The 24,644-nt window shown below is 43.9% G+C and overlaps 1 protein-coding gene across 1 annotated transcript in view; it reads left to right on the top strand.

Moving 5' to 3' along the window:
* PPP3CC (protein phosphatase 3 catalytic subunit gamma) overlaps positions 1 to 24,644 on the top strand; it is a 76,051-nt gene that overhangs the window by 15,335 nt on the left and 36,072 nt on the right. Inside the window, exons 2-4 of the mRNA XM_056571064.1 lie at positions 14,356 to 14,553; positions 16,827 to 16,951; positions 24,106 to 24,217. Coding sequence (XP_056427039.1) covers positions 14,356 to 14,553; positions 16,827 to 16,951; positions 24,106 to 24,217 — 435 coding nt within the window. The remainder of the gene's footprint in view (positions 1 to 14,355; positions 14,554 to 16,826; positions 16,952 to 24,105; positions 24,218 to 24,644) is intronic.

The following is a 24,644-nucleotide window of genomic DNA, read 5'->3' as shown; positions in this document are numbered from 1 at the left end:
AAATTTTTTTTAATAAATATCGTTGTGTGTGTAAATGTCCAAACTATTTAAATATAATGTTATTGATTCTGTAGAGTGAACGGCGTAAACGTAAAAAAATAATAATAATAAAAAAAAAAAATCTCTTCACATCCCAGAAGAAAAGGAATAAAAAGTGATAAAAAAATTTACATATACACAAAATTGGTACAGATAAAAACTAAAGATCACAGTGCAAAAAATGAGCCCTCAAAGAGCCCTGTATTTGGGGAAATAAGAGTTATAGGGGTCAGAATATACTTATTTTGTATTAAAAAGTTTGACTTATTTAGAGCAATACAGTAATGATAAAGCGTGTAAGGCTGGGTTCACACCACGTTTTGTTAAATACGGCCGTATGCAGTTTCCCGACCGCAGGCAAAAACGTGGTCGACCGCGTTTTTGCCTACGGTCGGGAAACTGTATACGGCCGAAAACGAAGCCGACCGGAGGCTGCGGTTCACTCCGGTCGGCTCATAGACATACATTAAATATGGTTCCCGAATACGGCTGAGTGCGGGCGCCGCGATTAAGCCCCGCCCACCTCCTCCCAGCCGTATACGGGAACCGTATTTAACAAAACGTGGTGTGAACCCAGCCTAACCTTGGGTATCATTTTAATCAAATTGACCAACAGAATAGAGAGAACATGTCACTGTAAAGTGCACTGCGTAAAAACAAATCCCCCCCCAAACGTTGCTGGGACTTCATGCGATCTCAGGGCCGGCGTTGCGGTGTTTATGAACAGGGAAACCTAGGGCTTTCACGCCGTCACACTGCGCCCCCTTCATTCATGTCTGTGGGAGAGATGGACAGGAGTACAGGGCTTTGGCTCTACCATAGAGATGCATATAGGGCGCAATGCCGACCCCCGCTCCATCCTTGAGGAGTGCTGGAGCCCATACAGGAGATTGTGAGGTTCCCAGTGGTTGGACCCCTGGTAATCAGACACTTATTCCCTTTCCTTTGGTAAACTGGAGGGTTTAAGTTCTGGGCATATGTCTTTATGGTATACAGTCATGGCTGTAAATGTTGGCACCCCTGAAATCAAGAAAATGAAGTATTTCTCACAGAAAAGGATTGCAGTAACACATGTTTTGCTATACACATGTTTATTCCCTTTGTGTGTATTGGAACTAAACCAAAAAAGGGAGGAAAATAAGCAAATTGGACATAATGTCACCAAACTCCAAAAATGGTCTGGACAAAATTATTGGCATTCATTCAAAATTGTAGAAAAATAAGATTGTTTCAAGCATGTGATGCTCCTTTAAACTCACCCGGGGCAAGTAACAGGTGTGGGCAATATAAAAATCTCAATTGAAAGCAGATAAAAAGGAGAGAAGTTCACTTAGTCTTTGCATTGTGTGTCTGTGTGTGGCACACTAAGCATGGATAACATAGAGAGGAGGAGAGAACTGTCTTCACATGACAACCATTTCACATGACTGCTTGTCTTCACAATAGCACATATGTCTTCTGCTGAGGGAGAATTTGTCCCTTAATTGTCTTTGTTGCCAATAGCAACCAATCACCACACAAGTTTCCTTTTTCAAGAGCTTTATAAGAAATGACAGATGCCTTGTGATTGGTAGCTATGGGTAACAGAGGCACCTTACAAAATCTGCCCCTATTGAATTCCGTTAGCCCCAGCTAGCTGGCTTTAGTAGGATGTGCTTGTTTACTTGCCACCATTGTGCACGGCGGTGTGTACAGGGCCCTGTTGTTTTCCCCTCTGTTTTGCAATGAAAGGGTTACAGTGCGTGTTCTGGTGTTTATCTGGGATGTACATCTCTATCCCACACACATACACTTGTGCGGTACGGGCAGCCATGTCTTGTGGGGGCTGATACTCTCCCTGCCATGTAATTAGCACTCTGCTCCTCACACACTGACAGCCCCTTGGCATTGCCACAGAAACTGCACAGACAGACCCTATATTTGGGAATACTGTGTTCCTCAGCACCAGCAGGCACCTTGTGTGTATACGCTGCTTTGTCTGAGTTATGTGTGTAACTTCACTCTATGGAGCGCCGACTCATTGTACTCATGTCTACATCTCCCTTCATTATTCCATTACAAGGGTTATTCTCCACAAAGAGAATGCTAAATGGCAGGAGATAAAGGTGTGTGTGTATATATATATATATATATATATATATATGTGTGTGTGTGTACTAATATATACATATGTATTAAGACTGTTATCGGGTCTGTATCTCCATGTGTAGGACAGTCTCCAATGTCTCCCATACGGGAGTCCACCCCTCACATTATATACAGTATATCCCATAAGAGAGTCCACCCCTCACATTATATATACAGTATCTCCCATAAGTGACTCCACCCCTCACATTATATACAGTATCTCCCATAAGTGATTCCACCCCTCACATTATATATACAGTATATACCATAAGAGAGTCCACCCCTCACATTATATACAGTATATCCCATAAGAGAGTCCACCCCTCACATTATATATACAGTATCTCCCATAAGTGAGTGCACCCCTCACATTATATACAGTATCTCCCATAAGTGACTCCACCCCTCACATTATATACAGTATATCCCATAAGTGAGTCCACCCCTCACATTATATATACAGTATCTCCCATAAGTGACTCCACCCCTCACATTATATATATAGTATATCCCATAAGAGAGTCCACCCCTCACATTATATATACAGTATCTCCCATAAGTGACTCCACCCCTCACATTATATACAGTATCTCCCATAAGTGATTCCACCCCTCACATTATATATACAGTATCTCCCATAAGAGAGTCCACCCCTCACATTATATATACAGTATCTCCCATAAGTGACTCCACCCCTCACATTATATACAGTATCTCCCATAAGTGACTCCACCCCTCACATTATATATACAGTATCTCCCATAAGTGAGTCCACCCCTCACATTATATACAGTATCTCCCATAAGTGAGTCCACCCCTCACATTATATATACAGTATATCCCATAAGTGAGTCCACCCCTCACATTATATATACAGTATCTCCCATAAGTGAGTCCACCCCTCACATTATATATACAGTATCTCCCATAAGTGAGTCCACCCCTCACTTTATATATACAGTATCTCCCATAAGTGACTCCACCCCTCACATTATATATACAGTATATCCCATAAGTGAGTCCACCCCTCACATTATATATACAGTATCTCCCATAAGTGAGTCCACCCCTCACATTATATATACAGTATATCCCATAAGTGAGTCCACCCCTCACATTATATATAGTATCTCCCATAAGTGAGTCCACCCCTCACATTATATATACAGTATCTCCCATAAGTGAGTCCACCCCTCACATTATATACAGTATCTCCCATAAGTGAGTCCACCCCTCACATTATATACAGTATCTCCCATAAGTGACTCCACCCCTCACATTATATATACAGTATCTCCCATAAGTGAGTCCACCCCTCACATTATATACAGTATCTCCCATAAGTGACTCCACCCCTCACATTATATACAGTATATCCCATAAGTGACTCCACCCCTCACATTATATATACAGTATATACCATAAGAGAGTCCACCCCTCACATTATATACAGTATATCCCATAAGAGAGTCCACCCCTCACATTATATATACAGTATCTCCCATAAGTGAGTGCACCCCTCACATTATATATACAGTATATCCCATAAGTGACTCCACCCCTCACATTATATATACAGTATCTCCCATAAGTGAGTCCACCCCTCACATTATATACAGTATCTCCCATAAGTGAGTCCACCCCTCACATTATATATACAGTATCTCCCATAAGTGACTCCACCCCTCACATTATATATACAGTATCTCCCATAAGTGATTCCACCCCTCACATTATATATACAGTATATACCATAAGAGAGTCCACCCCTCACATTATATACAGTATATCCCATAAGAGAGTCCACCCCTCACATTATATATACAGTATCTCCCATAAGTGAGTGCACCCCTCACATTATATACAGTATCTCCCATAAGTGACTCCACCCCTCACATTATATACAGTATATCCCATAAGTGAGTCCACCCCTCACATTATATATACAGTATCTCCCATAAGTGACTCCACCCCTCACATTATATATATAGTATATCCCATAAGAGAGTCCACCCCTCACATTATATATACAGTATCTCCCATAAGTGACTCCACCCCTCACATTATATACAGTATCTCCCATAAGTGATTCCACCCCTCACATTATATATACAGTATATCCCATAAGAGAGTCCACCCCTCACATTATATATACAGTATCTCCCATAAGTGACTCCACCCCTCACATTATATACAGTATCTCCACCCCTCACATTATATATACAGTATATACCATAAGAGAGTCCACCCCTCACATTATATACAGTATATCCCATAAGAGAGTCCACCCCTCACATTATATACAGTATCTCCCATAAGTGACTCCACCCCTCACATTATATATACAGTATATCCCATAAGTGACTCCACCCCTCACATTATATATACAGTATCTCCCATAAGTGAGTCCACCCCTCACATTATATACAGTATCTCCCATAAGTGAGTCCACCCCTCACATTATATATACAGTATCTCCCATAAGTGACTCCACCCCTCACATTATATATACAGTATCTCCCATAAGTGATTCCACCCCTCACATTATATATACAGTATATACCATAAGAGAGTCCACCCCTCACATTATATACAGTATATCCCATAAGAGAGTCCACCCCTCACATTATATATACAGTATCTCCCATAAGTGAGTGCACCCCTCACATTATATATACAGTATATCCCATAAGTGACTCCACCCCTCACATTATATATACAGTATCTCCCATAAGTGAGTCCACCCCTCACATTATATATACAGTATATCCCATAAGTGAGTCCACCCCTCACATTATATATACAGTATCTCCCATAAGTGAGTCCACCCCTCACATTATATATACAGTATCTCCCATAAGTGAGTCCACCCCTCACTTTATATATACAGTATCTCCCATAAGTGACTCCACCCCTCACATTATATATACAGTATATCCCATAAGTGAGTCCACCCCTCACATTATATATACAGTATCTCCCATAAGTGAGTCCACCCCTCACATTATATATACAGTATATCCCATAAGTGAGTCCACCCCTCACATTATATATAGTATCTCCCATAAGTGAGTCCACCCCTCACATTATATATACAGTATCTCCCATAAGTGAGTCCACCCCTCACATTATATACAGTATCTCCCATAAGTGAGTCCACCCCTCACATTATATACAGTATCTCCCATAAGTGACTCCACCCCTCACATTATATATACAGTATCTCCCATAAGTGAGTCCACCCCTCACATTATATACAGTATCTCCCATAAGTGACTCCACCCCTCACATTATATATACAGTATATCCCATAAGTGACTCCACCCCTCACATTATATATACAGTATCTCCCATAAGTGAGTCCACCCCTCACATTATATACAGTATCTCCCATAAGTGAGTCCACCCCTCACATTATATATACAGTATCTCCCATAAGTGACTCCACCCCTCACATTATATATACAGTATCTCCCATAAGTGACTCCACCCCTCACATTATATATACAGTATCTCCCATAAGTGACTCCACCCCTCACATTATATACAGTATCTCCCATAAGTGACTCCACCCCTCACATTATATATACAGTATCTCCCATAAGTGACTCCACCCCTCACATTATATATACAGTATCACCCATAAGTGACTCCACCCCTCACATTATATACAGTATATCCCATAAGTGACTCCACCCCTCACATTATATATACAGTATATCCCATAAGTGAGTCCACCCCTCACATTATATATACAGTATCTCCCATAAGTGAGTCCACCCCTCACATTATATATACAGTATCTCCCATAAGTGAGTCCACCACTCACATTATATATACAGTATATACCATAAGTGACTCCACCCCTCACATTATATATACAGTATCTCCCATAAGTGAGTCCACCCCTCACATTATATATATACAGTATATACCATAAGTGAGTCCACCCCTCACATTATATATACAGTATATACCATAAGTGACTCCACCCCTCACATTATATATATATATATATATATACAGTATCTCCCATAAGTGAGTCCACCCCTCACATTATATATACAGTATCTCCCATAAGTGAGTCCACCCCTCACATTATATATACAGTATATACCATAAGTGACTCCACCCCTCACATTATATATACAGTATCTCCCATAAGTGAGTCCACCCCTCACATTATATATACAGTATCTCCCATAAGTGAGTCCACCCCTCACATTATATACAGTATCTCCCATAAGTGACTCCACCCCTCACATTTTATATACAGTATCTCCCATAAGTGAGTCCACCCCTCACATTATATATACAGTATATACCATAAGTGACTCCACCCCTCACATTATATATACAGTATCTCCCATAAGTGAGTCCACCCCTCACATTATATATACAGTATCTCCCATAAGTGACTCCACCCCTCACATTATATATACAGTATCTCCCATAAGTGACTCCACCCCTCACATTATATATACAGTATATCCCATAAGTGAGTCCACCCCTCACATTATATATACAGTATCTCCCATAAGTGAGTCCACCCCTCACATTATATATATATAGTATATCCCATAAGTGAGTCCACCCCTCACATTATATATACAGTATCTCCCATAAGTGAGTCCACCCCTCACATTATATATACAGTATATACCATAAGTGAGTCCACCCCTCACATTATATATACAGTATATACCATAAGTGACTCCACCCCTCACATTATATATACAGTATCTCCCATAAGTGAGTCCACCCCTCACATTATATACAGTATATCCCATAAGTGAGTCCACCCCTCACATTATATATACAGTATATCCCATAAGTGAGTCCACCCCTCACATTATATATACAGTATCTCCCATAAGTGAGTCCACCCCTCACAATATATATACAGTATATCCCATAAGTGAGTCCACCCCTCACATTATATACAGTATCTCCCATAAGTGAGTCCACCCCTCACATTATATATACAGTATCTCCCATAAGTGACTCCACCCCTCACATTATATACAGTATCTCCCATAAGTGAGTCCACCCCTCACATTATATATACAGTATCTCCCATAAGTGTGTCCACCCCTCACATTATATATACAGTATCTCCCATAAGTGAGTCCACCCCTCACATTATATATACAGTATCTCCCATAAGTGAGTCCACCCCTCACATTATATATATATAGTATATCCCATAAGTGAGTCCACCCCTCACATTATATACAGTATCTCCCATAAGTGAGTCCACCCCTCACATTATATATACAGTATCTCCCATAAGTGACTCCACCCCTCACATTATATACAGTATCTCCCATAAGTGAGTCCACCCCTCACATTATATATACAGTATCTCCCATAAGTGAGTCCACCCCTCACATTATATATACAGTATCTCCCATAAGTGACTCCACCCCTCACATTATATATACAGTATATCCCATAAGTGAGTCCACCCCTCACATTATATATACAGTATATACCATAAGTGACTCCACCCCTCACATTATATATACAGTATCTCCCATAAGTGAGTCCACCCCTCACATTATATATACAGTATATACCATAAGTGACTCCACCCCTCACATTATATATACAGTATCTCCCATAAGTGAGTCCACCCCTCACATTATATATACAGTATCTCCCATAAGTGAGTCCACCCCTCACATTATATATACAGTATCTCCCATAAGTGACTCCACCCCTCACATTATATATATAGTATCTCCCATAAGTGAGTCCACCCCTCACATTATATATACAGTATCTCCCATAAGTGTGTCCACCCCTCACATTATATACAGTATATACCATAAGTGACTCCACCCCTCACATTATATATATATATATATATATATATATATATATATATATACAGTATCTCCCATAAGTGAGTCCACCCCTCACATTATATATATACACACAGTATATACCATAAGTGAGTCCACCCCTCACATTATATATACAGTATCTCCCATAAGTGACTCCACCCCTCACATTATATATACAGTATATACCATACGTGACTCCACCCCTCACATTATATATACAGTATCTCCCATAAGTGAGTCCACCCCTCACATTATATATACAGTATCTCCCATAAGTGAGTCCACCCCTCACATTATATACAGTATCTCCCATAAGTGAGTCCACCCCTCACATTATATATACAGTATCTCCCATAAGTGACTCCACCCCTCACATTATATATACAGTATATACCATAAGTGACTCCACCCCTCACATTATATATACAGTATCTCCCATAAGTGAGTCCACCCCTCACATTATATATACAGTATCTCCCATAAGTGACTCCACCCCTCACATTATATATACAGTATCTCCCATAAGTGAGTCCACCCCTCACAATATATATACAGTATCTCCCATAAGTGACTCCACCCCTCACATTATATATACAGTATCTCCCATAAGTGAGTCCACCCCTCACATTATATATACAGTATATCCCATAAGAGAGTCCACCCCTCACATTATATACAGTATATCCCATAAGTGACTCCACCCCTCACATTATATATACAGTATATCCCATAAGTGAGTCCACCCCTCACAATATATACAGTATATCCCATAAGTGAGTCCACCCCTCACATTATATACAGTATATCCCATAAGTGAGTCCACCCCTCACATTATATATACAGTATCTCCCATAAGTGAGTCCACCCCTCACATTATATATACAGTATCTCCCATAAGTGATTCCACCCCTCACATTATATATACAGTATCTCCCATAAGTGAGTCCACCCCTCACATTATATATACAGTATCTCCCATAAGTGAGTCCACCCCTCACATTATATATACAGTATCTCCCATAAGTGACTCCACCCCTCACATTATATACAGTATATCCCATAAGTGACTCCACCCCTCACATTATATATACAGTATCTCCCATAAGTGAGTCCACCCCTCACAATATATACAGTATATCCCATAAGTGAGTCCACCCCTCACATTATATACAGTATATCCCATAAGTGAGTCCACCCCTCACATTATATATACAGTATCTCCCATAAGTGAGTCCACCCCTCACATTATATATACAGTATCTCCCATAAGTGAGTCCACCCCTCACATTATATATACAGTATCTCCCATAAGTGAGTCCACCCCTCACATTATATATACAGTATCTCCCATAAGTGAGTCCACCCCTCACAATATATATACAGTATATCCCATAAGTGAGTCCACCCCTCACATTATATACAGTATCTCCCATAAGTGAGTCCACCCCTCACATTATATATACAGTATCTCCCATAAGTGAGTCCACCCCTCACATTATATATACAGTATCTCCCATAAGTGAGTCCACCCCTCACATTATATATACAGTATATCCCATAAGTGACTCCACCCCTCACATTATATATACAGTATGTCCCATAAGTGAGTCCACCCCTCACATTATATATACAGTATATCCCATAAGTGAGTCCACCCCTCACATTATATATACAGTATATCCCATAAGTGAGTCCACCCCTCACATTATATACAGTATCTCCCATAAGTGAGTCCACCCCTCACATTATATATATACAGTATATCCCATAAGTGAGTCCACCCCTCACATTATATACAGTATATCCCATAAGTGACTCCACACCTCACATTATATATATATACAGCATATCCCATAAGTGAGTCCACCCCTCACATTATATATACAGTATATACCATAAGTGACTCCACCCCTCACATTATATACAGTATATCCCATAAGTGAGTCCACCCCTCACATTATATACTGTATATCCCATAAGTGAGTCCACCCCTCACATTATATACAGTATCTCCTATGAGTGAGTCCACCCCTCACATTATATACAGTATCTCCCATAAGTGAGTCCACCCCTCACATTATATATACAGTATCTCCCATAAGTGACTCCACCCCTCACATTATATACAGTATCTCCCATAAGTGAGTCCACCCCTCACATTATATATACAGTATCTCCCATAAGTGAGTCCACCCCTCACATTATATATACAGTATCTCCCATAAGTGAGTCCACCCCTCACATTATATACCGTATCTCCCATAAGTGAGTCCACCCCTCACATTATATACCGTATCTCCCATAAGTGAGTCCACCCCTCACATTATATACAGTATCTCCCATAAGTGACTCCACCCCTCACATTATATATACAGTATATCCCATAAGTGAGTCCACCCCTCACATTATATATACAGTATATTCCATAAGTGAGTCCACCCCTCACATTATATACAGTATCTCCCATAAGTGACTCCACCCCTCACATTATATACAGTATCTACCATAAGTGAGTCCACGACTCACAATATATATACAGTATATTCCATAAGTGAGTCCACCCCTAACATTAGTATGAGGAGAACCGAAAAGATAGGACTTGCTTAGCCCTTGGCGCCTATTCCCCAAGTATCGATTCCAGCCGGTAGTAGTCCATAAACAACTGGCCTTTATTGGTAAAAAAGAAGGGTGCAACACATTGATTTCGAACCCGGGCCGGGTTCTTCATCAGGCAGTGGTTGTTACAAGAGCACATTCCCGCTATTTAAATATACACCTGTGGACCGGCATAGAACTGCTGCCGGGTCACCGGGTCATTGTAATTAACACATTTTGGCAAAAAGTTTTTTTACACATAAGGAAATTAACAAACATGAAAAACTTAAAGTATGTATAGCAGAATTATAGATTTGGTATCACACCTCTATATTGGTTAAATTAGCACTTATACCCTCGTCACTCCTAGGAGGCGCTGAGGTCTCCCTTAGAAGGTGCCCACTGCTGTTGGGCTGCGGTCAGGCTGCGAATATTAACAAGATGAGGAACTCTCCGCAGGTTGGTGCGCCAGGTTTGTGATATTCATATTAGGTATTGGAACCCTGTAACTTCTAGGAGGCGCTGAGGTCTCATGTATGAGTGCCCACTGTTGGCAGGCTGCGGACCCGTTTGTTGCCGCATGCGCTGTCCCTGCATGTCGGGGGTATTTCTTTGGAGTTACCCCGTAGCACAAGCATAGAGTGGAACAGGCCGAAACTGGTATGTAGATTAGTAGTTTTGTCCAGGGGAGAAGGAAAAAAGCCCCGCTGGAAACCCCATTAGAGGAGAATGTAATGGTTTCTTTGTAGGAGCGGTGTGGACTATCTTGATGCAGGTAAGCGGATGATGAGGTATCCTCTGTTTGGGAGCAAGATAATTGTATCTTTGGTATGTTCCTTGGTTATAGGGGATGGGCATGCCGGTGTGTAAATGGATATAATAATTATTTAATAATTATAGCGCTCCCGGCGTGTCTAACCGGACCGAAATTGTAGTCGCAGCGGGTATGAAGCATATGACACCCCTCACATTATATACACAGTATCTCCCATAAGTGAGTCATTACGGGCAGTATAGTTCCCCACATTACGGGCAGTATAGTTCCCCCACATTAGGTGCAGTATAGTTCCCCCACATTAGGTTGGCAGTATAGTTTCCCCACATTACGTTCAGTATAGTTCCCCCACATTACGTGTAGTATAGTTCCCCCACATTAGGTACACTAGGTACAGTACAGTTCCCCCCCACATTATGTGCAGTATAGTTCCCCACATTAGGTGCAGTATAGTTCCCCACAGACATACAGCCTTCAGCCATATACAGTGTATGTCTGGAGGCTGTATGCCTGTTAACTGCCTCACCTCAGTGTTCCGACCACCACTCCTCCGGTCCGGGGTCATGATCTACCGCTATGGCTTATGGGCCATAGCAGTAGGTCCCGGGACCGGAGGAGCGGTTTTCGGAACACCGAAGATGACATGCTGGTGAGTGGTGACTTACCATACCCGCGCGTCCTCCTCACTGCTCCACTCTGCTCTTCTCCTATGGGTGCACGCACGGGACGTCAGTGACGTCCCTGCATGCGCTACCTCCCAGTAGCCCCTTTTTAAAGTAGTCGCGGGGCCGCAGAGAGGTAACCGGGGCATCCTTGTGTCCTGAAAAGATTTTTCAGGACACAGGGATGCCCCAAATGTGACAGGGGGTTCCTGCGGGCAAGGGGCCCGGAGCAGGTGCTCCAGGAGCGCCAATGATGATCCGGCCCTGACCAGAGCAATGAATATCTTTGCCGGGCCACAAAGATATTCATTGAGGGCCGCATTTTTGACACCCATGACCTAGACTATAAGAAGATTGCCAAGACTTGAAGCTGAGCTGCTGCACAGTGTGAAGAGGAAATGTCTAAATTGGGCTCAGAGTGTCAATATGTTTGTGTGGCCTTTTGAGCATGGAGACCACCAGAGCTTCACAGGTTGCCACTGGAGTCCTCTTCCACTCCTCCAACAACTTTACAGAGCTTAGAGATGTTAGAGACCTTACGCTCCCCCACCTGTTGTTGAAGGATGCCCGACAGATACTCGATAGGGTTTAGGTCTGGAGACATGCTTGGTCATTCCATCACCTTCAGCTTCTTTATCAAGGTAGATGTCGTCTTGGAGATGTGTTTTGGGGTCCTTATGTTGGAATAATGCCCTCCGGCCCAGTCTCTGACAGGAGGGGATCATGCTCTGATTCAGTATGGCACAATACATGTTGGCATTCATGGTTCCCTCAATGAACTGTAGCTCCCCAGTGCCAGCAGCAGTCATGCAGCCCCAGACAATGACACTCCCACTATAGATGAGCGAACTTACAGTGATTCGTCATGAACTTCTCGGCTCGGCAGTTGCTGACTTTAGCCTGCATAAATTAGTTCAGCTTTCAGGTGCTCTGGAAAGCACCTGAAAGCTGAACTAATTTATGCAGGCTAAAGTAAGCAACCGTCGAGCCGCGAAGTTCGTGACGAATCGAATTACTGTAAGTTCACTCATCTCGAACTCCCACCATGCATAACTGTAGGCAAGACACACTTGTCCTTGTACCCTTCACCTAGTTACCACCACATACGCTTGACACCATCTGAACCAAGTTTATCTTGGTCTTATCGGACCACAGGACATGGTTCCAGTAATCCATGTTCTTAGTCTGCTTGTCTACAGCAAACTGCAGGTTTTCTTGTGCTTCATCTTTAGAAGAGGTTTCCTTTTGGGACGACAGCAACGCAGACCAATTTTGTGCAGTGTGCGGTGTATGGTTTGAGCACTGACAATCTGATCCACCCAGACCTTCAACCTCTGCAGCAATGCTGGCAGCACTCATTCATCTATTTCTGGAAGACAACCTCTGGATATGATGGTGACCACGTGCACTCATCTTCTTTGATTTACCATGGCGAGGTCTGTTCTGCGTTGAACCTGTCCTGTGAATTTACTGTATGGTCTTGCCCATCGTGCTGCAATTCAGTTTCAAGGTCTTGGCAATCTTCCTATAGTCTAGGCCATCTTTATGTAGAGACACAATTCTTTTTTTCAGATCCCCAGAGAGTTCTTTGCTAGTTTCCTGTATTAAAGAGTGTGAGAGCAACCAAATTTAAGACACCTGCTCCCCTTTCACAAATGAGACCTTGTAACACTAACAAGTGACATGATATTGCGATGGGAAAATGGCTAATTGACCAAATTTTTTACATTTCCTCTTTTATGTATTTGGAAGCAATAAAAAATGTGGTCCAAAATCTGGACTTGGGTAACAACAACAACCTCAGATGAACAGAACACATGACCGTTTACAATATGTTATTATTTATTTGACATAAACTATACCAAAATGCAGAAGTAGTGCATGAAAAATGAAGTTCCCCTTTACTGCTTTGCTAGGAATTAAGAGGGTAAGTAGCAGCCAGGTGCTGCTTATCAAGTGCCCTTGATTAATTAATCATTGATAATTTTGGCCACCTTTATAAGGGTTCTCTTACATGTGGTGCTACTGGCCTCGACTGCAACGGGCAATCCTGCAGTGCAGACAGAACCTGGACTTACTAATTTGAACAGTGGCAAGTCCAAGTTTACCCGACGCTGACTTTTTCTATACTATGTCCCGATGTGTAAAACCATAAGTTCAAAGAAGATGTATGTTCCTTTTCTATAAAAGGGATGTTACCCAGTCTGTATCCCTTACAAGGTGCTGCATAGGAAATATTGTTCTTTACGACCAGTCCATACACATTTTTCATTCTACTTTCTTCACTCATGCGCTTTGTGTCTTGCAGCTGTCCCTTTTCCTCCTACACGGCGACTGGCTATGAATGAGGTGTTCGTGGAGGGCCGCCCACAGCTAGAGACTTTGAAGAACCACTTGGCCAAGGAGGGAAGACTGGAGGAAGAAGTGGCTCTACGCATCATCCGAGAAGGAGCTGCCATTCTACGACATGAAAAGACAATGCTGGAGGTGGAAGCTCCCATCACAGGCAAGTCAGCCATTGTTCTTTAAATGGGCATTGTCACCAAACTTTTTTTTTTTTTTGACATGTTGTAGTACTTATGTACTACAACATATCTCTAATATAAACCTATTACATTTTTTTTCATTAAAATAGTTTATTTTATTCTTGAAAACCGGCCACTAAGGGTCTCCCTCCTAGTGGCCGGCTGCAGGCTGGCGTGACGTCACGCCTGAATTCGGACTGATGCTGGCCGGACATCAGTCCTAATTCATTCTGCCTGCGCTCGCTCCCTGCCTGTCAATCAGAGAGCGCATTGGCTCCCTGGCTTGACACGCCGCCACCGCCGCTCTGCACTAGAGTTGTTGGGGGGGGGTTCGGGGGAGCGCCGCTGTGAGGTGTTTCACCTCACACCGCCGCTGCTTGACATGCCAGCCCCGCCTCCCAGCATATATCCGCTGCCGCCGCTCTGCACTGGAGGTATGGAAGGGGGGGGGGGGGGGTCGGGGGAGCGCCGCCGCTGCTTGACACGTCGGCCCCGCCTCCCAGCATCTACATGCCTCTGCACTAGAGGTATGGGGGGGGAAAGCGCCGCTGCTGCTACTCTGCACAAAGTTATTGTTTTCACCACAGGGTGCCTCCAGCTGTTTCACCACTACAACTCCCAGCATGCCCTGACAGCTAGTAGATGTCAGGGCAAGCTGGGAGTTGTAGTGGTGAAACAGCTGGAGGCACCCTGTATAGTGAACTAAGGGCGGATGTGTCGGCCCCAGCAGGCATCAGTGAAGTGGTGCCTGCTGGGGAAGTCTGCCTGGTAGTGAGCACACTACCAGGCAGACAAAAAGCCATTTTAATATAGTAAAAAAAAAAAAAAATGTAAAGGCAGGGAGGGGGTTAGGGATAGATGGGAAATAGGCAGGGACAGAAAAAAACAAAAAAAAAATGGATGGTGGGAGCTACCCTTTAAAGGGGTACTCTGCTGCTCAGTGTTTGGAACAAACTGTTCCAAACGCTGGAGCTGGCGCCGGGAGCTTGTGATGTCATATCCCCGCCCCCTCAATGCAAGTCTATGGGAGGGGGCATGACAGCCGTCATGCCCCCTCCCATAGACTTGCATTGAGGGGGCGGGGCGTGATGTAATGAGGGGCGGGTCTATGATGTCACGAGCTTCCGGCTCCAGCGTTTAGAACAGTTTGCTCCAAACGCTGAGCAGCGGATTACCCCTTTAAGTGGGAAAAAGCAACACCGTTCTAACAGTGAGATCAGTTCTATCATCCAGCATGCCGGTATAGATATGGAATTAGGAATATACACCTTTTCATGAGCAGAAGGAAATTATCCAGATTCAGCTCCATGATGCTTTACGTCAAGACCCTTGGGCCCTGTTTCCAGTTTGTTCTGCCTTAGGCAATAAGACTGGTGCCACTCGCACATATTTATGTCCCCATTTATTATGTAAGACGATCCATCTTAGAGGATGCAATAGCATTATTAGATCTTGCTAAGGCCGTCACACACCAGATGTCAGTCCCCTTTATAGCACCTCTGCGGCTATAGATTGAGTGTCGCCTAGTGCATGCTGCAGCTCCAACGCTGCTTGTCTTTCTCGAATCTAAGCACTGGGACGTATGCCTGTCTACCACTCCTCCTCCCCCCCGGAGCAGCTGCTGGTTTTCTCAGTACTGTTTAGTGAAATAATAAATGTAAAAAACAAAAAAGAAAATGCTATTGAGAAGGCATCGCCACCCCCTTTTTTCCAGCTTCTCTGCCCAAGGTGCCATAAGTGCCCGGTTCAGTATGCCAGTGCGTGACCGATCATCCAGACCAGGACAGCTGCTCAGATATCCCAGCTTGAGGAACGCTTGTCCCCCCCTGAAGATCAATCATTTTTGGGGCTCAGATATATTGAGGGGGAGGTGGCGCTTAGCTAAATGTTCTTTACTAAAACCTCTACAACGAGAGGTAAAATTTCATCTTTTTCTTTCGACTTAATAAACCTTTATGTTAATAATCTCCCAATTGTTAGCACAAATCTCTCTCGCCGCTGTGCAGAAATCTGCTCATATGCATTGCAAAACACAGCGGGGACGTACAGAGGAGCTGATCAAAAGGAGAACTATGCTGGAGGGATGCCAGGATCTTACTAGTTGCTACGGGCAACACAACCCATTTTCCTCGCGATGGTTTTCATGTGCGTTCGGCGCCGTCCTCCTGCACACACTTTTTTTTTTTTTTCTCTTGATGGTTTCTGGTATTATGTCTCATTCACATGTCCCCCTTCTCTTTTTCTTGTTTTGCAGTGTGCGGAGATATTCATGGACAGTTCTTTGACCTCATGAAGTTGTTTGAGGTTGGAGGTTCCCCTCACACTACACGCTACCTCTTCTTAGGGGACTACGTAGATCGGGGATACTTCAGTATAGAGGTTGGTCTGCTGGAGGGAAAGACAACATTTCTGATATTCTCAGACCAGAACATGTACTTATTATTATTTGGATTTGGTGCTTCATACATCAATGCAAATAAATATTTGAATGCTTATTTGCTTGTAAAGAAAAGCATAAAGGGTGTATAAGTGACATAAACAGCAAGATGTTCATCCAGGGACAGAACTGTTGTACCACCATTAGAGGACCTGTCAATACTGAAGCATTTTATTAAAAAAATTTAAGAATTCTGTGCCAAACCTCTGTTATTCCTCTGGGAAATGTATAAATACATTGACAGCTGAGTGTTGGAGTATGTTCACACTACAGTTTTTAAAGGGGTTATGCAGAAATAGAAAACCAGAGCTAATTTCTTCCAAAAACAGCAACACCACTGTCCTCGGGTTGTGTGTGATATTGCAGCTCAGTTCTACTGAAGTGAATGGAGACCAGTTGTAATACCACACACAGCCTGAGGACAGGGGTGACACAGTTTTTGGAAAAAGTTTTTGTTTGCTGGACAACCCCTTTAAGGTAGTTGTAGACATGTAGAAATGTCTGCAAGGAATTTTGCGCAGATTCTGCCTTGCTGCACACTCCCATTTACTACAATGCTTTTCCTTCAGCTGTGTGTAAACTTCGGAGGAGGAAAGTCACATCAGTTATTGGGACTTTGAATTTTGGTGCTTATTTCTGCTGCAAATTCCATGGAAAATAAGTGCAGATTCAGACTAATTTCTGCTTCTTTAACCACAGATTCGCAGAATTCCATAGTGTGCACATACCCTTAGGTCCCATTCAAGAGCCCACAGGCTTCCAGAACAAACGCAGCTCTCGCTAATTGGCGCTCCTATATAGAGCCTGCAGAAGTCACGATCAATCATGCAGCCCATCAAATTGATCATTATTGGCTGCACATCACTTGTTTACATAGGGCGATGTGTGGCCGATTTTAAGGCTAGGTTCACACTACGGAATTTCCGCCTGCTATTCTGCTTTGAAATTGCAGGCAGAAATTCCACTTACTGAAATGTACACTGACCCCCCCCCCCCCCCCCCGACCTACGATGGCCCTGACATACGATAATTTCAACATGCGATGGCCTCTCAGAGGCCATCGCATGTTGAAGGCAGCATCAACATACGATGCTTTTGTATGTCGGGGCCATCGCATAAACGGCTATCCGGCAGCGCAGACTGCTTCAGCTGCCACAGGATAGCCGTTTACGGTGCCCAGTGTGGTCCGCTGACGATCACTTACCTGTCCTCGGGGCTCCGGCGCGTCCTCTTCGGGATCCTCTGCATCGTCGGCGCTCTCCATCGTCGTCATCACGTCATCGCGCACGCCGTCCTGGCATCCAATAGGAGCAGCGTGCGCTGCGACGTGATGACTGTGATGAAGAGATACAGCAGAGACGGTCCAGGGACGCGGCGACAGCGATGGAGGGCGACATCCAGGGCAGCGGTGGACAGGTGAGTACAGTATAACCTCCTATACCAGTGGTCTTCAACCTGCGGACCTCCAGATGTTGCAAAACTATAACTCCCAGCATGCTGGGCGTTGTAGTTTTGCAACATCTGGAGGTCCGCAGGTTGTAGACCACTGTCCTATACTTTACATTGCACGGATTCCTCAACATACAATGGTTTCAACAAACGATGGTTCATTTGGAACGGATTACCATCGTATGTTGAGGGACCACTGTATAGTGTAGTGAATGGGTTTCCGTACACAAATTCACACTTCGGAATCTGTAAAGCGGAATTTGTGAACAGAAAATCCACTTGAAAATTTCTGTCTGAAGAATGGCGTTGCTCCTTCTTTAGGCAGAAATTCTCGCGGAACACATTGCAGTCTATTGGAGACTGCAGTGTCCGTGCGGTCCTAGCGCCGACTGATTGTGTGAACCTAGCCTAAAGGCCTCAGCAAAGATGCGATTAGCCAACAGGTGAGTGTTTGCTTGTTCCTTGGCTATTCCCTGTCCCCTTTACACATTCATAGCAGTGCTCATTTGCCCAAAAATCAGACCATTTAAAAGGGCCTTTACCTTTGTGAAAAAGGTGAGTGCCACTGCTTTTGGCTGTCCGGGCATGGTGGAAGTTGTAGTTTTGAAACAGCTGGAGGCACCCAGGTTGGGAATCAATGGATTAGAGAGTATCCAAGTGTGTAGAACTGATAACATCCAGTTATCAATTTATTCCTATATTTCCAGGAGGAATAACACAAGCACTGCACTGCATGGAGTTCTAAGAAAAGACGATCCAGAGTTGTTATATCATAGAAAATACAAGTATTAACTAATACGGACATGTCAGAAGAGGTGACTGATTGGCTGGGTTCATACACAATATTTTGGTCCGTGGAACCGACAGACATAAACTATAATGAAAAAATTAGCATCTTCTGTGTTTTGGACCCACTCCTGATGTTGGCTAAAAATATTGACTGAAATACTATACTAAGAGTGTTGTGTAGGTTTCTTTGTGGGTATTAATTCCCTACAATTTTTTTCCACGGTATTTACTAAGGTTTCCCTACATTTTCCACTTTCCCTACATTTTGCTTTTTTTTTTACACCTGCTCTGATCTGTAGCGTTTTCCTCAGCTCAAATCTACATTTTCTGTGGAAACCTTAGTAAATATGTTGTTTTTTTGTGAAAATGTTGGGAACACGCCCCTTTCCGGAGACCTCGCCCACTTTCCTCGGCAGCCACACCCCCATTTTTGGGTTTTCTTAGCAAAATGGAGAGTTAGTCGGGGGGTTTTTCAATTCTGGCACAAACTCTGGCGCAGACAGAATTTCTGGCGCAATGCAACAGAATCTGGCGCACAACCCGACAAAGCATGTCGGGTTTGCAATAGTAAATGAGGGCCATTGTGTGAATCTAGGTTGAGGGTGCATTCACACGCTATTACTAGCAGCGGGAGACCCACTACCAGTTACGCTACCATTCATTTGAATGGGTCCGCGGACAGTCCGCAAATCTGACACTATTGCGGACTGTCTGTGGACCCATTTAAATCAGTGGTAGCGTTACTTGCAGCAGGATTACCGCAGCGGGAAACCCGCTGCTAGTAATAGCATGTGAACGCACCCTTATACTGGTCTAAGTGTACAGACATTTAGTGCCTTACTGGAATCTAAATGACCTAAAATAACGTCCAATTTTTTGGCCGGGGGAGGGCGGGATGTATGATATATGAGGCACTTAATGGAGGAGCGCCTCTCACTGACAGGGCTGTCCAGCAGGCACATATAGACATCTTATAGATGGCATTGTTTAAAAGTATAGCAATGAAAGAATGAATGAGAGGCCAATCACCGGATCCGTGCTCCAAGGTGCTTCTTTATTTCAGTGCTTTAAAAACGCCAACAGGGCAAGGTCAGACGCCTTTCAGGCGTCTGACCTTGCCCTGTTGGCGTTTTTAAAGCACTGAAATAAAGAAGCACCTTGGAGCACTGATCCGGTGATTGGCCTCTCATTCATTCTTTCATTGCTATCTTGAACCTTTGTGACCATTTCATTTGAGATTGAGCACCACCACTACCGGCCCATTTGTCCCATTCCTCAGAGCGCCCTGACCACATGCATACAGAAGTAGGTTGTGCCGACCGCTGTCTCTATAGAAGCATATTGTTTAAAGTATTACTGCTCATGGCCGTGGCATTTTAAGGGTGCGTTCACACGCTCTTTGTTTTTGCGGGTTTTCCGCAGCGTATTTGAAAGTGGACGGGCTCTTCTCGGCTGTCCATAGCAGTTTGTCCGCAGCGGAATTTACGCTGCGGAAAATCCGCCGAAGTCCCTACTGACTTCAATGGGGCTTGCGGCGGATTTTCCGCAGCGTAAAGTCCGCCGCAGACAAACTGCTATGGACAGCCGAGAAGAGCCCGCCCCTTTCAAATACACTGCGGAAAACCCGCAAAAACAAAGAGCGTGTGAACGCACCGTAAAGGGGTAATCCAGTCGGAAAAAAAAAAAAATTCAATCAGCTGGTGCCAGAGTACAAGCAAATCCCCATAGCAAAGCTCTCCTGCTCTGGACAATTCGTAAAATGGACAGAAGTGTCAGCAGAGTGTCAAAAGAAATTCAAAAACAAAAGAACTTCCTGTGGATCATACAGCAGCTAATAAGTACTGGAAGGATTAAGATTGTTCAATAGAAGTCATTTACAAATCTGTTTTAACTTTCTGGCACCAGTTGATTAAAAAAAAAAAAAAAAATGTTTACCAGTGGAGTACCCCTTTAAAACTAGATGCATATCTTATGTATATTTTAGCAGTGTAGTGTACTGAGAACCATCAGCATTAGAGATGAGCAAACTTACAGTAAATTCAATTCGTCACGAACTTCTCGGCTCGGCAGTTGATGACTTATCCTGCATAAATGAGTTCAGCTTTCAGGTGCTCCCGTGGGCTGGAAAAGGTGGATACAGTCCTAGGAGACTCTTTCCTAGGAATGTATCCACCTTTTCCAGCCCACCGGAGCACCCGAAAGCTGAACTAATTTACGCAGGAAAAGTCATCAACTGCCGAGCCGAGAAGTTCATGACGAATCAAATTTACTGTAAATTCGCTCATCTCTAATCAGCATAAATACCATTTCATTATATAAAAGCATACTGCTCGATATGCCATCATTATAGGATTGGCATGAGCCGGCCGGAGTAAAACGTTCGGTTGGCTCATTTTTGCACCGTATGCGCTTTTAAAACCGGACCTAAAATGAGCCGACCGGACCGAACGTTTCACTCCGGCCGGCTCATTGAAATGAATTGCACACGGGAGCGCATACGAAGGCATACGGGAGCGCAAGGTTTTAGCTCCCCCCCCTGTCGTATGCGCTCCTGTATGGGAGATAACGTGATGTGAACCAGCCCTAACGCAGTGTTATGTGTTATACCGGTAAAGCGTTTATTCTCAGGATCGGGTTGGAGCCCAACCAATAAATAATATGATAGCATATCCCAGAGATGGGAACACATCCTTAACTGTGTATAGGAAAATTAGTTACGTATGCAGTTTCCTATTAGTTTATGCATTTGTTTTCACATTAAGGCTACATTCACACTATGTTTCTGGCATACGGCAACCGTATCCGGCGAGGAAATTGGAAAAATGTCTGTTGACGTATCCCTGCCGGACCCTCGCCGCATCCCATTCATTTAAATAAGCCAGATTGTGACTCCGGTCGGCTCATTTATGCACCGTATCAGTTTTAAAGGGGTATTCCAGGAAAAAACTTTTTTTTATATATATCAACTGGCTCCAGAAAGTTAAACAGATTTGTAAATTACTTCTATTAAAAAATCTTAATCCTTTCAGTAGTTATGAGCTTCTGAAGTTAAGGTTGTTCTTTTCTATCTAAGTCCTCTCTGATGACACCTGTCTCGGGAACCGCCCAGTTTAGAAGCAAATCCCCATAGTAAACCTCTTCTAATCTGGGCGGTTCCCGAGACACGTGTCAGAGAGACAGAAAAGAACAACCTTAACTTCAGAAGCTCATAACTACTGAAAGGATTAAGATTTTTTAATAGAAGTAATTTACAAATCTGTTTAACTTTCTGGAGCCAGTTGAGATATAGATATATATATATATATATATATATATATATATATATATATATATATATATATATATGAAAAAAAAAGTTTTTTCCTGGATAACCCCTTTAATGCCGGACTGAAAACCACAGCAGACCACGGTTTTTAGTTCGGCAAAAAAAAAAAAAAAAACGGATAAATGAATAGGATGCGGCGGGGATGCGTCAGTGGACGGTTTTTTAAATTTCCTTTCCAGATCCGGCTGCCGCATGCCAGACACGTAGTAAGAATTCACCCTTATTAGGTTCTGTCAGGCTTCTGACGTGTGTGTTTTGGTTAACACCTATGTACTACAAGAAACTGTTCTGGAGCACCTTGTTTTTACAGTGTGCCATTCCTCCATAAATAAATAGAGAAGTTGGGTGTTACCATTCATCACGTCATCTTGTCAGTATCAATAGAGATCTGCAAACTACCGTATTTTTCGCCGTATAAGACGCACTGAAGTTGGTGCGTCTTATACGGCAAATACACATTAAAACCCTGTCCTATCGCGGCGGTCCCTGCGGCCATCAACGTCCGGGACCCGCAGCTAATACAGGACATCACCGATCGCGGTGATGCCCTGTATTAACCGTTCAGACGCGGCGATCAAAGCTGACCGCCGCATCTGAAGCGAAAGTGACACTAACCCGGCTGCTCAGTCGGGCTGTTCAGGACCGCCGTGGTGAAATCGCGGCGTCCCGAACAGCTTACAGGACACCGGGAGGGACCTTACCTGCCTCCTCGGTGTCTGTTCCTTGCCGGGATCCCCTGCATGGCCGGCGCTCTCCTTCGTCATCATCACGTCGTCGCGCACGCCGTCCCGTCATCCAATGGGAGCGGCGTGTCTAGTGACGTAATGGCGGCGACGGAGAGCGAGGATACCGAGTAGCAGAGACGTTCCGGTGCGACGGGGACACCCCGGCGATGTGGTGACAGTGATGGAGGGCGACATCCAGGGCAGCGGTGATGGTTCCGGAGCGGCGGGGACACGTGAGTACTACCTTCTATAGCAGTGATCTTCAACCTGCGGACCTCCAGATGTTGCAAAACTATAACTCCCAGCATGCCCGGACAGCCAACGGCTGTCCGGGCATGCTGGGAGTTGTAGTTTTGCAACATCTGGAGGTCCGCAGGTTGAAGATCACTGTCCTATACTTTACATTGTATTTGGTTCAGAATTTTTTTTTTTCTTCTAGATTATCATCCTTTAAAATTGGGTGCGTTTTATATTCCGGAGCGTCTTATATGGCGAAAAATACGGTAGTCCCCCTAAGGGAGGAAAGAATGAGGAGGTCGGTGCAATCTGTTCCCCCAGTGATATTACTGGGATCATCCGTTACCGTAATATGGTGTATTTGCACATGTACACAATGATGTTTCTGATACCACTTATTTATGAAGCACTAACATGTTGTGTAGAGCTGCTGCACAGTCCTGGGACAAGCTGTATACAAATTACGACCTCAGAGCTTACAATCAAATGTACCTGACATAACAAACATCTGACATTACTTTGTATCATTTTTACTATTGCAATTTTAACCCACTTCTTTGTGTCTCTGTAGTGTGTTCTCTACCTCTGGAGCTTGAAAATCATCCACCCCAAAACCCTGTTCTTGTTGCGAGGGAACCACGAGTGCCGGCACTTGACAGAGTATTTCACCTTCAAGCAAGAATGTGAGTGATGTGTTTAGTACCTGCCATAGACATGTATAGGATCCACCCTACAGGGTGACTGGTGACCCGGCCTTGTATATACAGTGGTCCCTCAACATACGATGGTAATTCGTTCCAAACGAGCCATCGTTTGTCGAATCCATCGTATGTTGAGGGATTAGTGCAATGTAAAGTATAGTAAGCTGTACTCACCTGTCCCCGCCGCTCGAGATGGTGTCCCTGCCGCTCCCGATGGTGATCCCGGGCCTCCGCTGGGCTCTCCTGGTCTTCTCCGGTCCTCCGCTGTCTTCTCCGGTCCTCCGCTGTCTTCTCCGGTCCTCTGCTGTCTTCCGCAAGGCCTTACTGGGCCTGCGTAGCGACGTCATTACGCCGCTGCGTACGCCATTCCTATTGGATGACGTGCGCAGCAGCGTATTGACGTCATCGG

This window comes from Hyla sarda, chromosome 4, assembly GCF_029499605.1.
Source record: "Hyla sarda isolate aHylSar1 chromosome 4, aHylSar1.hap1, whole genome shotgun sequence".
Taxonomy (NCBI): Eukaryota; Metazoa; Chordata; class Amphibia; order Anura; family Hylidae; genus Hyla; species Hyla sarda.
The sequence above is the reverse complement of the archived record's forward strand: the minus strand, read 5'-3'. Positions and strand labels throughout refer to the sequence as shown.